Source organism: Lagopus leucura, unplaced genomic scaffold (assembly GCF_019238085.1).
Source record: "Lagopus leucura isolate 7727_CA_CO unplaced genomic scaffold, USGS_WTPT01 Super-Scaffold_100122, whole genome shotgun sequence".
In the NCBI taxonomy this organism is placed as follows: domain Eukaryota; kingdom Metazoa; phylum Chordata; class Aves; order Galliformes; family Phasianidae; genus Lagopus; species Lagopus leucura.
Window position 1 is genome coordinate 40317 of NW_024962327.1, and position 15854 is coordinate 56170.

Consider the following 15854-nt stretch of genomic DNA (forward strand, 5'->3'; position numbering starts at 1 on the left):
GGCACAGGTTGCCCAAGGAGGCTGTGGATGCCCCATCCCTGCAGGCATTGGAGGCCAGGCTGGATGTGGCTGTGGGCAGCCTGGGCTGCTGGTTGGCGACCTGCACACAGCAGGGGCTTGCAACCAGATGAGCACTGTGGGCTTTTGCAACCCAGGCCATTCTAGGATTCTGTGATTCTAAGCAGAACTCCACAAAAAAGACCAGCCACGGTAATCTGCAAAGAGCAAACCCAGCCTAAGGGATCCACACTACTTCTATGAGGGAGGCAGGCCAGGCTTCCCAAAAACAGAACAACAAAAGGTATCACATTGGTGTCTTCTGCAAAAATTGTGGCACTCTGATGTGACATCCTCAGAAATGACATAAATTGAATCTGGGAGGTGAGACTCCTGCCAAGTGGATGCAGAACTGATCAGAAAACCAATTCCTGACTCTCCATTGAACTCCAAACACGCGCTGAATGGGTGGAACTGGTCCCCATTCCCAGTTCTCATTGGAAACCTGGCTGGAGGAATGCAGAGTACGCTGGTTGAACTCCTAGATGAGGCCAACCTGGGAAGGAGCACGAGTTCAATACAGGGTTGGAACCAAAACGATTGCTTGAAGCTGAAGAAATACGTAGAGGAGAGGAAAACAAAAATAACTTGGTTCAGTGGAGACATAATTGCTCTTTATGCACGAGGATTACAGAAGATGGAGTCAGACTCTTCTGAGGCACAGGGAAAGAAGAGGGAGGTGATGAGCACAAGTCACAGTGGGGGAACTTTGGGCATAACAGAAAGCAGCAGAACAGCCAGGCGCTGGGACACAGCACGAGACAGCAGCTGTGCTTCTGCTGGAAGAGACCCAAGGAGCTCAGGATCACACGCTGAGCACCAGCCCACCAAAATCACATTGTGGCAGAACAGGAGCGCTCCGCTGGGACTTAGAGACGAGCGGCCTCATCTCTATCAGTACATGCAATGCAATCACTGCTCTATGCAGGGCGGGTGGGCTGTCAGCTGGAACGGGGATCTGAATTAAATGAAGGATGTGGGGAGAACCTGCAATAAGTCAATAGTAATGATCGGATTATGCTTTCGAGGGCTCTGCAGGAAAGACTGTGTGTGCTGGGATGTTTAGTCCAGAGAATGGAAGATGGGGTGGGAAAAGGGCAGTGAGGCCACAAAGGCAGAGAGATGGCAGCTGCGGCAAGGACAAAAATAATCTGCTCTCAACAACCGTGGAAAAGAGATGGGCTTAAAGTTCAATAGGAAAGATTCAAGGTAAATGACAGAAAAAGCTTTCTGACAGTGAGGACAAGGGAGCACAGAGACTGCACAGAGAAGGTCCAGCTTTGGAGGGTCTCAGGACATCGACAGGAAGGGTTCGGACAGAGCTGGTCCTGGGGGAGGCAGAGCAGCACACAAATGGCCTCCAAAGTTCCTTCTCTGTCCTACCTGCCCATGGTCTCCTCCTGTGGGTGGCAACACTGAACGAAGGGAACACAAGAAACAGGAAGCCAGGGAGGTTTCAGTGTGGTGTCCTGTAGCATCTTCATCACAAGGTGGGGCAGGGACGGTTTGGGAAGGGGGAGGACAAGGTAGGCAGACAGCCAGCAGGACCACTGGCCTTCAAGAGGGACGACTGGCCTACAAAGGCCACCTATGGCTGGCTCCAGGTCAGGACTGCTCACGGTGGCTGAAACCACGGGGTCTCTTCATTAATGGCTGGCATCATGAGAGGGACGCCACCAGAGTTCACCTGACCACGAGGGCCAGGCCAGAGCTACCTCACCCCACTGCAGATGGAGATGAGGCACCCTACTGTTCCTTACTGGGCACAACCCGCTCACCCTCTGCTGTGCAACAGCACCACAGCCAGATGAGACAGACCATGGCTGCCCACCAATGGAAGCAATGAGAAGCTGCTGCCAAGCCCCTGTGCTGCCCAGCACATCCCCTGCATGGAAACATCACAACTCAGGCAACACTGAGCGCACCTCTGCCCTGCAGGGATGTGATCTCTGCACCCATACCCTCAATTCAGGCAACAGTTTCCTACCATCAAGCCAAACATTTATCCGAAATGCTGACAGTGGAGTTAAAACCTCTGTCTCGTGCCTCAACTCCGTGACCAAGGTCAGCTCTGACAGCTTTGGTGACAGCACAGGGGATGGAGCACAGCACAGCCAAAGGAGTTCAGCATCAATGAAGCCTGTGCTGCTCATAGCAAGGAACTGTGAGTCCCTGTAACAGCTACCTACCCCCAGAAAATCCTGCTTAGAAGAATTCAGCCTGGGGAAAGGGAAGAAGAAAACAAATACAAAAGTGCAGCTATCGAAAGGACAGACAACTTTCTGACAGATAAGAAGCAGCTCTGATTGTCACATTTCAGTGAAATGAGAGGAAGTTTGAAGCAACTGCTCATGGTATTTTTATACTCGGTGTGTGAAAATCCTGCACATGAAGCAATCCGACCGTGAGTAGCACGAGAACAAAAATCTGTGCAGAAGTTGACACTTGATGACTGTTAGGGAACTCAGCATCCTGATGATAACAAAAACTTCCAGTGCAGAGTTCACTTTCGGGTGGGTTCTCATTAACACGTTCATCAGCTGCAAAAGCTGCATTGGTACAGCGAGCTCACACAGTTTTAGCAGCTTTCCAGCATCCAACTCAGAGTGGAAGTCACGTGAAGGCAACTGGGTGCCCCATAGATGCAATCTACAGGCAAACCCTCTTACCTTGGAATCACGGGCAGCACGTGGGCACAACAGTGCTGGACCATCTGATGGGTCAGCCCCCCGTGTGGGCAACAGGGTGGTGGGAGGAGATGAGGGAAAGGCCATCATTTGGCCAAGCAAAGAGGCTTAGGGGCAGAAAGGTAAGGAGCCTCCGCCAGAGGGCAAGGCACAGGGGCAGACAGGGATCTTCATCACTGCTGGTGATGGAGGGCTGGAAAAGTACGTGCAGAATGATGACCGGTCCTTGACAACACACAGATGTGATCCAGAAAGACCCTCACGTTGACAGTGGGGTTTGTCTCCTTTTAGACTACCAGGGGAGCTCAAGCTCGTCTCCATCACACCGTACTTCTCCTTCTGAGCCAGAATACAAAGGCACAGCATGCACAGCGCCACATTCCAGACCCTGGGAGGAGGAGGAGGAGGAGGTCAGTGCTCCAGATGGCTCCAGAATAGACCAGATGATGGTAAGCAGCACATGGGCAAGGCTGATAGAGGAACTGAAGCTAATCCCCCAGCCCATGTGCCCACCTGTGCTATGGGGGGGACACTGAGGCAGCTGCAGTCCTGCTCTGAGGGCTTCATGCACCAGCTGCAAACTGCTCTGAGGTGATGCAGTAACGCAGCCCGTGGAAAAGGCAGGGGCTGAGTTCCAGGTATCCACATGAGAAAGATCAGAAGTGAAGATACTCAGCAAGTGCTTCTGATGTCACTCGGACACTGACGGCGCTTCCCTGCAGCTCGGTTTGTCATGGCTGTTATGGAGAGATGGTTGGTCAGCAGATCACCTAGAAACATGACAGGAACAGCAGAAGCAACCTCGAAAACTCTCCAGATAAGAAAGACCCACACTGCCATTGAGACCACACGCTCCACCTTAGAGTTGTAAGGTTTGGGAAAGAAAACTGGAAGGCAGCGCTGTTACCAAACCAGAAATTGTTTCCTTGCATGGAGCATCCTGCTGGCATCTCCAATGGATCACCAACAAATGCAGTGCAAAGTAAGCCCTCCACAAAGACATGAACTTCTCCTACTTTTGAAACAGGTTTGAGGGCAATGGGAAAAGCTACTTTTATTAAATGAAAGGTGAAAAAAATAACCCAGAAGTTTAAAGCAGAAAGATTGCTGGTATGTGACACCTTAACCCCAACCGAGCACCAGGTCCTGAGAAAGGAAATACATCAGTGAGCTCTTGAGACACCTGGAAACCAGGGAGGGAAAGGAAAACAAGCCCAAGCTCTGGTACAAAACCAGCAGGTAGTTCCAAGGACGTGGAGCAGACAGACAACCCCTTCTCTTGGCTCATCTCTGTCTGTGCAACTCGGGCATCACAGTATGGATGCATGGACAGCTGGATAGGGAAAAAAATTGTTGGGTGGCTCACATCAGAGTGGTCACGAAGGGGTCATTCACAGCCACACCGACAGTGCATTGCTTTGTCCAGCCCACATCCTGTAGGGTCTGAACCCAACAGGGGAGAGACCACTGAGCTCCAATCCCTGCTGCAGGCTGGGTGCCCCCCAGCTCAGCCTGTGCAGGGCTCATCCATGGCCACGGCACATCCAGGGATGGGGCAGCCAGGTGCACACCCCAAAGTCCTTGTTGGCAGAGCTGCTCTCAAGGAGTTCTTCCACTCTGCGCTCATAGCTGGGACTGCCCCAACACAACACCCGTGCTTTGCCCTGTGGCAATCCTCATCAGGCTCTCATGGGACCACTTTCTGAGCCTGTCCAGGTCCCTCTGGATGGATCCTTTCCAGCAGCCACCTTGCCAAGGGTACATCCAACCCCACTGTCTGCCTCGCTGATAAGGACGTTGGAGATCACCACTCCCAGGGATGGAGGTATCAGCTCCAGCCCAGGACAACAACAAGTTGCAGGGTGCCAGGAGGTGATGCTCAGCCCTCACCCGCAGCCTCCACACCCCCCTCCGAAGCCCACAGCTGCCACACAGATTGGGCAGTGCTCCCTGCTCTCCTGCCCCACCACCCCAGCATGGAGGATGCCCATTGGCCTCACGGAAGATAAATGGAGAGATTACATCTTCCAAATCCTCTAAATTACTCGGTGCCATCTCGAGTCATCTCAGGCCGCTGACACCGAGCTATCTGATTAATGGCAACAAGGAAATTAACATGAGGTATGTGAAGCAAATGGACTAAGCAGCTCTGCAGAAGCAGAGGTCTTTATGTGAGCTCCCAGCAGCCACAGAGCTGCTCTGACCAGCACACCCTGCCTCACGCTGGCTTGGTTTCCTCCGCTGTGCTGAAATTCAGCCAGGGAGAGGTAGCACCCCATTACCATGGCTACACAAAGACGATGCATGAGAAAGTGCCAGACTTTGCAGCGGGCAGCGACTTAACAAGATGCTGCAATCTTGAGCAAGCAATGTAAGCAGAGGCAGAGAGCTTCTCTTTGAAAGCTGGGAGCTGATGGGAGCGCGGTATCAAATTCGGGTTCGGATCAGGTTATACTTGTCTCGGTAAACAAACCGATTGGGTTACCAAGCACAGTTTTCATTCTGTGGAAGGCAAACTTGCAATTAGTCACACTACTTCAAAAAGAAAGGCAAACGCTGCTTCTCCCTCATTAGGGCTCTCAGGGCCCTGCAGGACGTGCGCAAATCAGAGCTGCAGCCATTTGCTCTCTCCACCCACCACCTCCGTGTCTTGCAAATGCCCAAAGCGAAAAGGTTGGAATCAAGAGGTGGAGAAAGGGCAAAAGTTCAACTCCTTCAACAAGGAGGAAACGGTTTCCTGGAATAAGTCCTTCCCTGAAAATAAATATTTTCACATGAAGTAGATGAGCGATCAGTTCCCAGAAGCAAAGCTCCTCAAAGAGCTGCAGCCCCACTGCCTCCATCTGCACGAGCCCAGGCTGCATGCAGCACTCCATTGACCTTCCAGGAGCTTTCTGCTCCCAGCATTCAAGCCAACACGTAGTAGAACGCAAGCAACACGGCCTCAGTCTTCATACAGAAATTCCTCCTAAGAATTTAAGCCTTCCTGTATTTGGACCCCCAGCCCTGGGCGCAGTGCTGCAGATGGGGCCTCACGAGGGCAAAGCAGAGGGGGACAATCACCTCCCTGTCCCTGCTGCCACCCCTCTGCTGATGGAGCCCAGGATCCCATTTGCTTTCTGAGCTGTAATCACACAATGCTGGCTCATGGTCTGTTTTTCATCCGCCAGGACCCCCAGGTCCTGCTCTGCAGGGCTGCTCTCAAGAACTGATCCTAATACCAGCGTGTCCAACAGCTGTGTGTAATTTCTACATATGACTGTGGAAAGTGCACACTGAAGTTGTGCGTTTTTGTTTCAGGACTGCTTGTTGAGTTTGTATTAAAACATGCTTCATTCAAGACAGACAGGGAGCTGTTGGAGAGGGTGCAGAGCAGCCACAAAGATGAGCAGGGGGCTGCAGCACCGCCCTGCAAAGCCAGGCTGAGGGAGCTGGGCTGTGCAGCATGGAGAAGAGAAGCTGGGGGTGAGCTGAGTGCAGCTGCAGGAGCTGAAGGGAGCCTACAGACAGGAGGGGAGTCAACTCCTGGAAAGGGGAGATGGCAGCAGGACGAGGGGAAATGGTTTGAAGTTGAAGGAGGGAAGATTGAAGCTGGATGTCAGGGGGAAGTTTTTACTATGAGAGTGGTGAGGGGCTGGAACAGGCCTTCTAACTTCTGTTCTCAGTTTATTCACAGCCAGTTTATATGCAGCAAAACTGTCCTTTGTTCCTGAGGATTTTGCTCCCTCTCTAACACTGCAACACTTCCACAGACAGCAGTAACTCCTTTCCACCTCCGTTACGCACGGGGTACACAAGCAAAGCTCCTTCAAATCTCCCACCACAACAGCAGCCTCACAGCCCTTCCCACAGACAACACTTTGCTCACCAAGCAGGCCATGGCCAGAACAGGCATCCTGAATGCACACATTTGTTCTGGAAGCTTCAGCTCACACACAGGATCGTCCCAGAGGCCACCCCAGCACTTCCTGGGGCCCCACAGGGCTGTGTGTTAGGGTGGTACGGTCAGGTTGTGGTTGGACTTGATGATCTTTAAGGTCTTTTCCAACCTGAGCAATTCTATGGTTCTACGGCTGGCGCTCGCTGCCTCACCTGGAAGGCTGTCTGGCTGTTGTAGTTGCGGATCTCTTTGCTTGCACCACGGAAGAGGAGAACCCGAGCACAGCTCTCCTGGAAAGGAGGAAAGGAGACATCGATCAGCATTGTAGACAACAAAAGGGGACAACAAAGAGGCAAACCACCTTGTTTCATCGAGCTCGGAAAGCTTCCTTTGGTGAGAGCAAGGGATGCATAAGGATGCTGAGCCCCCAGGAATTGGTCACCCCCAGCACTGAGCTGACTGAGCCTCTCTCTGTGTGCCAACTACAGCAGTAATGCCCAGAATCCAGCCCAGGAGCACAGCTGTGAGGCACAGTGACCACCACACGTTCCCAGGTACTGCTACTTCCTACAGCTATTTCTTGCTTTTGTTTTCAATGCTCTGTGTTTCTACGCTGTTAATTCCCATCTATGGGCCCCCCAGGGGGCAGGCACCCATGTAGGAGAGTCCCAAGCAAGCAGAGCACATCCATCCCCTAAAAAAGCCACAAATCAATTTCCATACACCATTCCACATTTTTAATCACAACAGCATTCAATTCTTAAAACTGGACACCTCAGAAACATAAATCCCTTTACAGCGAAACCCATGCACACAACCTGTAGGAAATCAAACCTCTATCAAACCTCTAGGAAGGAACAAATCCCACAGGAGAAGCACTTGGATACTGACCTCTACATTTGGGAAAGAGGCCAGTGGGTGTCAGGAAAAGCTTCCACAACCCCCCCCGATTCCTCTAGAACTGAGGTCAGTGGCCACACAGAAAACAAAACAGAAATGATGCCCTGCATCACAGGAGAAATCTTCTTTAAAATTCAGATTGGTAATAAGATGTTCTGTGCTTTTGTGCCAGGACAGCTGCCCCAAAAGCCCCACGTGAGGCAGGTGCTCTCCTCAATGTGAAATGAAGGCACCCAAATGAGTGCCCTCCAGGCAGGCAAACTGCTCCCTCCCCACCAGCAATGGGGGGTTTGCTGCGTGTGGTGTGAAGGAATAGGAACCACAGGAACAACTATGGAGCAGCTCAGGTGGTAAATGAGCAAAAACAGCTTGGAATGAACCATGGATCTTGAGAAATCCAAAATCAGACCGGTGCTACCAGCAGCACCTTGCCCTGGGCAGACGGTGGGAGAACCCAGAAGGACTTTCTTAGATCTTAGGGCTGCAGCAGCCCTTAGAGGTGCCTCAGTCCAACACTGTGCCCTCGGGCAGCTTCCTTGCCTGTGCTTTCTGTGTCCTCGTGCCCCAAATCACACCGAGTACCTGGTTATAGAGAGCACAGATGTGAAGAGCGGTGTTTCCTGAGGCGTTCTGCGCAGTCATGTCGGCGCCGTAGAAGAGAAGATGCTCCAGGTGCTGAACGTGGCCATAGCGACAAGCCTGCAGAAGGGGGGAAAAGCAACTGAGAAACAGAATGAAGGGGCAGCAGGAAAACCTCATAGAATCCTTCCCCCTCTTCTAGATTCAGGTTGGACTTTAGAATCATAGAATGGCCTGGGTTGCAAAGACCCACAGTGCTCATCAGTTCCAAGCCCCTGCTGTGTGCAGGTCGCCAACCAGCAGCCCAGGCTGCCCAGAGCCACATCCAGCCTGGCCTCCAATGCCTCCAGGGATGGGGCATCCAAAAAATTTCTACTCCAAAAGAGAGGCCAGGTGCTGGAATGGGCTGCACAGGGAGGTGGTGGAGCCGCTGCCCGTGGAAGTGTTCAAGAAATGTTCAGATGTTGTGCTGAAGGATGTGGTATAGTGGGAAATACTGGTGAGATGCTGGTGTGTGGACTGGATGATCTTGGAGGTCTTTTCCAGACTTGGTGATTCTATGGTTCTGTGATTCCTCTGCCACATCCACTTACTAATGTGCCAAACAGGGACAGGTAGAACTCTGGTTTTGTACCCAAGGCTCCTCAGGTGTCGACCCAAGATCCCAAAGTGCTGCCCTGTAGCAGCTGAGGCAGCCCAACTGCTTGGCCTGCAGTGGGACAGAGCTGAACCCCACCTGCAAACCCCTGAGCAGAAACGCAGCCCCTGCTGGCCATGCAGCCCCCAGCACCCATCAGAACCCTGTGTCCTGCAGCACCCGAGGGCCGGGCCCAGCAGAGCTCACCCATATCCACCTCACCTGGTGGATCTCCTGCCAGCCATTCTCATCCACGCAGCCCAGCCGAGCGTAGTCGTGCAGCAGCAGCTCACAGCAGTAGGGATCCCCACCCACCATGGCACTGTGGTACAGTGGTGTCAGCCCCCGGCTGTCCTTGTAGTCTGGGGAGGCCCCCAGATCCAGCAGTGTCTGCAGGAGAATCATAGAACCGTTAACTTTGCAAAAGACCAATCAGGTCCAACCCCAATCCATCCACACTATGCCCACTATCCACATCCCACCATCCTCGAACACCTCCAGGGATGGAGATGCACCCATCTCACTCGCAGCTCCACGCATGGGGATAACCAACCCACGAGGGGCCAGTGCTGCTGTCACAGCACGGTGCTGCTCAGCCTTCTCTCCCCAGGCTCGAGCCATCAGTGGCAAATCTTTGTCACACACTGTGCTCCATGGCAGCGGCATGGGAGAGATGCTGTGGGCGTACAGCTATGGAGCAGGCAGCGATGTGAGGTCTGGGTGCTAGAAGGAGCCAGCACTGAGATCTTGAGAACTGGGAATTACCAACTCTGGGATGTGGGACTCACCAGCACTGGGATGTGGACTCACCAGCACTGGGATTTGGGCTCACCAGCACTGGGATGTGGGCTCACCAGCACTGGGATTTGGGCTCACCAGCACTGGGATTTGGACTCACCAGCACTGGGATGTGGGACTCACCAGCACTGGGATTTGGACTCACCAGCACTGGGATTTGGACTCACCAGCAGCGCCGCGTGGTTGCGGCACCGCACGGCTTTGTGAAGCGCCGTCATTCCCTCCCGTGTGCGGAAGTCCAGATGCGCTCCCCCGTTCCGCAGGGCTTTGATCATCTCAGTGCTGAGCTCCAGCTGAGCCGCCGCCGTCAGGGGACACTCTGCAGAACCCCAAGAAGCAGAAGTGAGAACTGTGGGCACTGCCACGTCTGCTGCCCACCTCCAGCTCTGCAGAAGATTCCCGTGCTGATAAGGGAGCTGCGCACAGCCCTGTCAGCTCCTGCTGTTGGACACCAGCTGATCTTCTCCAACACCGTGCATAGAATCATAGAGCCATAGACTCACTGAGGTTGGAAAAGAGCTCTGAGATCCCCAGTCCAACCCCAACCCATCCCACTGCCCACGTCCCCCAGTGCCACATCCCTGTGCTCACTGAACACCCCCAGGGATGGGGGCTCCTCGCTGCCCTGGGCAGCTGTGCAGTGCTGACCGCTCTCTGCAGCACAGGTTGTTCCCAATTCCAACCCGACCCTCCCTGTTGCACCCTGAGCCCATCCCCTCCCATCCCATCCCCGTTCCATGAGGATGGAGACCAACCCCTCCTTCACTCCAGCCTCCTCTCCCCAGTGGCACAGCGCTTGCAGCTCATCCCATTGGCACATGGAAGGCCTGGCCATGGGCTGCAGACTGCACACCAGTTCAACGCAGGTGTGGGATGAGAGCTTGGAGGAGAGGGAAAGGAACACGCTCGCAGTTTAACAAATGGCAGAAATATCATTGCTGTCTCTTAGGCTGAAGGCAAGGACACATTTGGGCACAGCATTTATGCAAAGGGTAAGAGAAGAACAAGGTCAAAGAGAGCACCCTTGTTCTGTTTCTCTCTGCAACAAGGTGTGGACCAACACACGGCTCCATGTCCAGGGAGCACACAGTGCACGAGGACTTGCTCTACCTGGGGTTATAATTGGAGCAGGCAGTGGAAAGCCTACAGAAATCCCCTTCAACAGTCTGCCCACCCCCAGTGCTAAATCTCATCTGGTCGCTCTCTAATCCAGGATTTTAGTGGTTACACTCTGCTAATTTCTGGAACTGTGCATATGCAAACAGACGCTTAAAGCAATCAAAGTGCACAAAGCCCATAAGAGAAAAGGGAAAGAAGCACAGCAGATGCCGCCCACAACCTGAATGGGGGAGCAGAGCAGACCTGAACCCTTCCAGGACACGATGGAGACAAGAGAGTGCTTTGCTGGGGAGGTCAGGAGGGAGAATGGCTGCAGCTCCAGAGAACCTACAGAAGTTCCTTTGCACTGCTGCACACAGCCAAGAAAGTGCCTTTGTGAATGCAACCATTTCTTCTCATTCCTCTGTTCCTTGGCTGCTGCTCTGCTCAGTATTGATTACTGTCCACAGGATCACAGAATGGTTTGGGTTGGAAGGGATCAAGGATCACGAAGCTCCAACCCTGCAGCCACACGCAGGGCCACCAACCTCCGCATTGCACAGCAGCCCAGGCTGCCCAGGGCCCCATCCAACCTGGCCTCCAACACCACCAGGGATGGACGGGGCATCACAGCCCCTCTGGGAAGCTGTTCCAGCCCCTCACCACTCTCATGGTAAAGAACTTCTTGTCCAACAAGGCATGAGCAGCTCTGGTGGGACTGGCTGAGACCTCTGGCATCTCCAGGGAGCTCAGCACTGGGGCAGGAGTTACCAGGGTGGGACGGAGGAGGCAGAAGTCCCATGCTAATGGCAGAAGGAGGGAACTCATAGAACCGCTGAACATCCCGAGTGGGAAGGGAACCTCTGCTTTCTGGAAACTGTGCAGGTTGCATTAACTTCCATACGTTGAGTGGGGTCGTGGATGATCACACAGTCGTGGACTGCAGGGATTGGAAGGGATCTCAAGAGATCACTGAGTCCAACCCCTCTGCAAAAGCAGGCACCCTGCAATAGGTCACACAGGTCAGCATTCAGACAGGCCTTGGAGGCCCCCATGGGAGGACGCTCCATAATGACCCATAAATAATTTCTGCAGGGATATTCTTTTCCCTGGGTCAAGAGGTGAAGGAAAAAAAAACATTACAGAAACTGAGAAGGGGTGAATCAGTTCTATACTCCAAAGTCACTGAGATGGTAATGCTGCAGTTTTCAACAGCCTTCGGGCTGGGAGGAAGGAAATTTGTCTGTTGCACGCAAGTGGCTCAAGAAGAAAGCTTCAGATGGGGAAGGATGGAGCTTTCAGAACATTATGGGTATGGGTCCCCCCCTGCTCTTATAGCAGGGTGTTGAATAAAGGCTGTTTGCAATTAGCCAAACCTCTGAAGGCCTGGCCACGTGGAGAGGAACATTTGGTGTCCGGGGCTATTTGCAGTATCTCTGTCAGCCTTACCCCAGAGACCCAGAGGATAAAACTGCACAGCTAATAGCAATGCTGTTTTGACTAAAAAAAGGATAGATTTACTACAGTGATTTTGCAAGGGAGAGATGAGAAATTATAAATAGAAAAAGCTGCAGTGCATAAGTGCTATCTTTGCTAAATACAAGCGCAGGAAATCTGGCCATTTATTTGCTCCTTCTCTTGAAACCTCAGTTGGAATGCTGCTCACATTACCATCATTTTGCTGATAGACCTGAAAGCTCTGGGTTAAAAATTCAATACAGGAGTATTCTCAGCAAAGAAAGGATGAAGGTTTTCGAAGAGCAGGGTTTTCCAAGCATCCAGGAGAGGGGACGTTTGGCTTTGCAGCTATTGAGACTTTAAGTAAAGCAACGCAGCGGCGGTGCTTGACTCAAGACATGCAGAGTGAATAATTACTGAGACTTCCCACTTCAGCATTTGATGTACGCTGCCTTCAGCTGAGCCTGAGCAAAATGGGAAAGGCAGCATCCAGATGGGGGGTGGGGGAGGCAGAGCTCACTGCACAGAGCTGGAAGGCAGGGGCAGCACCTAAGGAGGGAGGGGGGACCGTGGTCAGGAGAGATGGAAGTGTCTGGGAAATACCACCTCCAGCAGAGTGGAGACTCTGCTCACAAAGACAAGGTCCCCAGCTTTTGGTCCAGTATTAAATGTGGAGGTTGGTGGCCCTGCATGTGGTTGGGGGGTTGGAGATCCATGATCCTTGAAGTCCCTTCCAACCCTGGCCGTTCTGTGATTCTGTGATTTTGGGAGGATTCCTGCACCAGGGTCACAGTATCTTAGCCTGAAAGCACGTTGCTCAGGTCTGCTTTGTTCAGAGAACAGCAAAGCACTGACCATAACCAGATGAGGTTTAACAAAAGCAAGTGTAGAGTCTTGCATCTGGGGAGGAATAATTGCATGCACCAGTACAGGTTGGGGGATGAGCTGCTGGAGAGGAGCTCTGCACAGAGGGACCTGGGTGTCCTGGTGGACGACAGGTTGCCATGAGCCAGCAGTGTGCCCTTGTGGCCAAGAGGGCCAATGGCATCCTGGGGTGCATTAAAAAGAGCGTGGCCAGCAGGTCGAGGGAGGTGATCCTCCCCCTCTGCTCTGCCCTGCTGAGGCCTCACCTGGAGCACCGCGTCCAGTTCTGGGCTCCCCAGTACAAAACAGACAGGGAGCTCTTGGGAAGAGTCCAGCAGAGGGCCACCAAGATGGTGAGGGGCCTGGAGCATCTCTGCTATGGGGAAAGGCTGAGGGAACTGGGTCTGTTCAGCCTTGAGAAAAGAAGGCTGAGAGGGGAGCTGATCCAGGTCTGTAAATATCTGAGGTGTGGGGGGCAGAATGGCGAGGCTGGACTCTTTTCAGTGGTGAGTGGAGACAAGACGAGGGGAAACGGCCGGAAACTGCAGCATAGGAAGTTCTGCACCAATGTGCGAAGGAACGGCTGTGCAGTGAGGTGAGGAGCACTGGAACAGGCTGCCCAGGGAGGTGGGGGAGTCTATGGGTCCCAACGTGTCCCTATGGTCCCACTGTTCACTGGAACAGGCTGCCCAGGGAGGTGGTGGAGTCTCCTGCTCTGGAGATGTTCCAGACCTGCCTGGATGCCGACCTGTGTGACCTGCTGTAGGAACTGCTTTGGCAGGGGGTTGGACTCCATGAGCTCTGGAGTTCCCTTCCAACCCCTACAGTTCTGTGATTCTGTGACCATAAAGCCAAGTCTCCAAGGAGGGAAAATGGAGAGGGACGTACCAATCTCCTGGCAGCCAATGGTAGCATGGGTGGGAAGGACAGAGCATCGTGCCTGGGAAGGCTCAGATCTGACATATGGAAGCATTCTTCCAATGTGAGAGTGGCCAGATGCTGCAACACACATCCCAGAGAGGTGGGTGATGTCCCGTGTTCAGGAGGCATCTGGACAATGCCCTCAATGAACTGCTTTAACAGTCGATATAGCACTGAAGCAGTCAGGCAGTTGGAGTTGATGGTCTCTGTGGGTCCCTTCCCCCTGGTCTATTCTATTCTACCTTGACCCTACACATATGGGGTACCAAACCACACCAACACGACTGCCTGCTGATAACGGTCATGGGACCACATAACCCATAATGCTGCACTCACACTGCCACAGGGGATCCCTGCATCCTCTCCATCTTTCATCCAGAAACTTAGGAAACTCCAGTTTCGTCAGTAAATCAGTTGTGAAGACACCTTAGGAGGAAACTCCTGGCAAACAGGAGTTTCATCGGGATATGGTTCCCTCTTCTCAGGCATAGATCTCCTCCAACTGTACGAGTAGAAACGCCACGCTAAGCTGGACGCACTGCGTTTTCCCTCCTCCAAAGGGAAAGGAGCAGCCCTGAACAGTAAATGTGATTTGGTGACCAGTGGAAGGCGAGGATTGGAAGTGGCTGAGCGAGGCCCACGTGCCTTTGCCATCAGCTGGAAGAGGAACCAGAGCCCAGAGCTGTGCCTCTGCACGGAGCCACGTGTTTGTGTCGCATCTCGGCAGAAAAGGTGAGGGCAGCCCAGCGTTGTCCTTCGGTGTTGGGTGAGATTGTGAAATTGAAGAGATTTGGCAGTAATGGGACACGAGGACACTGCTGGAGAGCTGGAGGATAGAGAAGTTCACGAGTTCATCCCAGAGCTCCTTTCAGACCCACAAGCAGGAGATGGCATCGTGCAGAGAATGGCAGAAGGGAATCGGCAGCCACAGCATGGGGAGCAAAACTGAGGAGGTTGGGATTGAGGAACACTGGGCCGTGCTAAAGGATTTTCACAGTCAACAACCTGCACTCCACAGAGAGGTGAGATAATAATCTTGGCTGAGACTTAAGTAGAACAATTAGAAAGACATTAAATCAAGAACATTAGAGAAACAATTCCAAAGAGGGAAACACTGCACAAACGCACCGTGTCAGAAGTAATTAAGCCCATTTGATAAAGAATGAGAGGAAGATTTTTCTTCCTCTTTGTTCATTTCGAAGTACGAGGAGACTGGATAACAGGAAAAAGGATGTGGACTGCTTCTAACGGTAATAAGAAGTTTGACATCATTGTCATTACTGAAACTTGCAGAAAATTCAGTTTAGAAAACGAAGAATGTCTGATTGCAACGAGAATGGGAACGTATTGAGGGGGCAAGGAGGCCCAGAGAAAGAGTTTACGTTAAAATCCCTGCTCAAATCACCTGTTGTATGGCCACCAATGGTTGAGAACAGGGCCTGGGGTTTGTGTGGAGCAGTGTCAGAAGTAACAAAAGGTCCTTCGTGAGCCTTTGTTATGCACCAGTAAAGAGAAAAAGCTCCTTAACCTCCAAGTGTTGGTCACCAAGTTGTATAAATTAATGCTCTCACTGCCAGGGCAAATTCAGCTTGAAAGCAAACGCCGAATGTCCCAACTTACAGGCAGTAAGATATCTCATTTTGTGAGCATACAGGAATGCTTCCCTGGGTCTCAGTGTAATGAATAGGAATCTGTTAAACACTTCACTGCTGTTTGATCAGCACAGGACAGCACAGGGAGCTGGGGGCCCCAACCAAACGGGGGATATCTGATGCTTCCTATGGGAATCAACCAAGGGAAATTAGATCTGATCAGAGATTTGCATTGACTTCAAGATAAGATTTACTTCAAGATGGCCAAGTCCAGCACGTTGGAGACCCCCTTCAGCCAACCCCTTTCTGCTTCTCCTGGCTGGATTTCAGTTCATCTGAAGGACGTGGAGCACGGAAACACGGGAAGCTTACAATCAAACAGT

The 15854-nt window shown here is 52.4% G+C and overlaps 1 protein-coding gene across 1 annotated transcript in view; it reads right to left on the reverse strand.

Annotated features, from left to right (window-relative positions):
* The window catches only part of LOC122189018 (SH3 and multiple ankyrin repeat domains protein 3-like), a gene marked incomplete at its 3' end in the record, with an annotated part of 82253 nt that overhangs the window by 22613 nt on the left and 43786 nt on the right, over positions 1–15854 (reverse strand). Inside the window, exons 5-8 of the mRNA XM_042887788.1 lie at positions 9706–9857; positions 8963–9130; positions 8107–8223; positions 6837–6914 (exon numbers count right to left, since the gene is read on the reverse strand). Coding sequence (XP_042743722.1) covers positions 6837–6914; positions 8107–8223; positions 8963–9130; positions 9706–9857 — 515 coding nt within the window. The remainder of the gene's footprint in view (positions 1–6836; positions 6915–8106; positions 8224–8962; positions 9131–9705; positions 9858–15854) is intronic.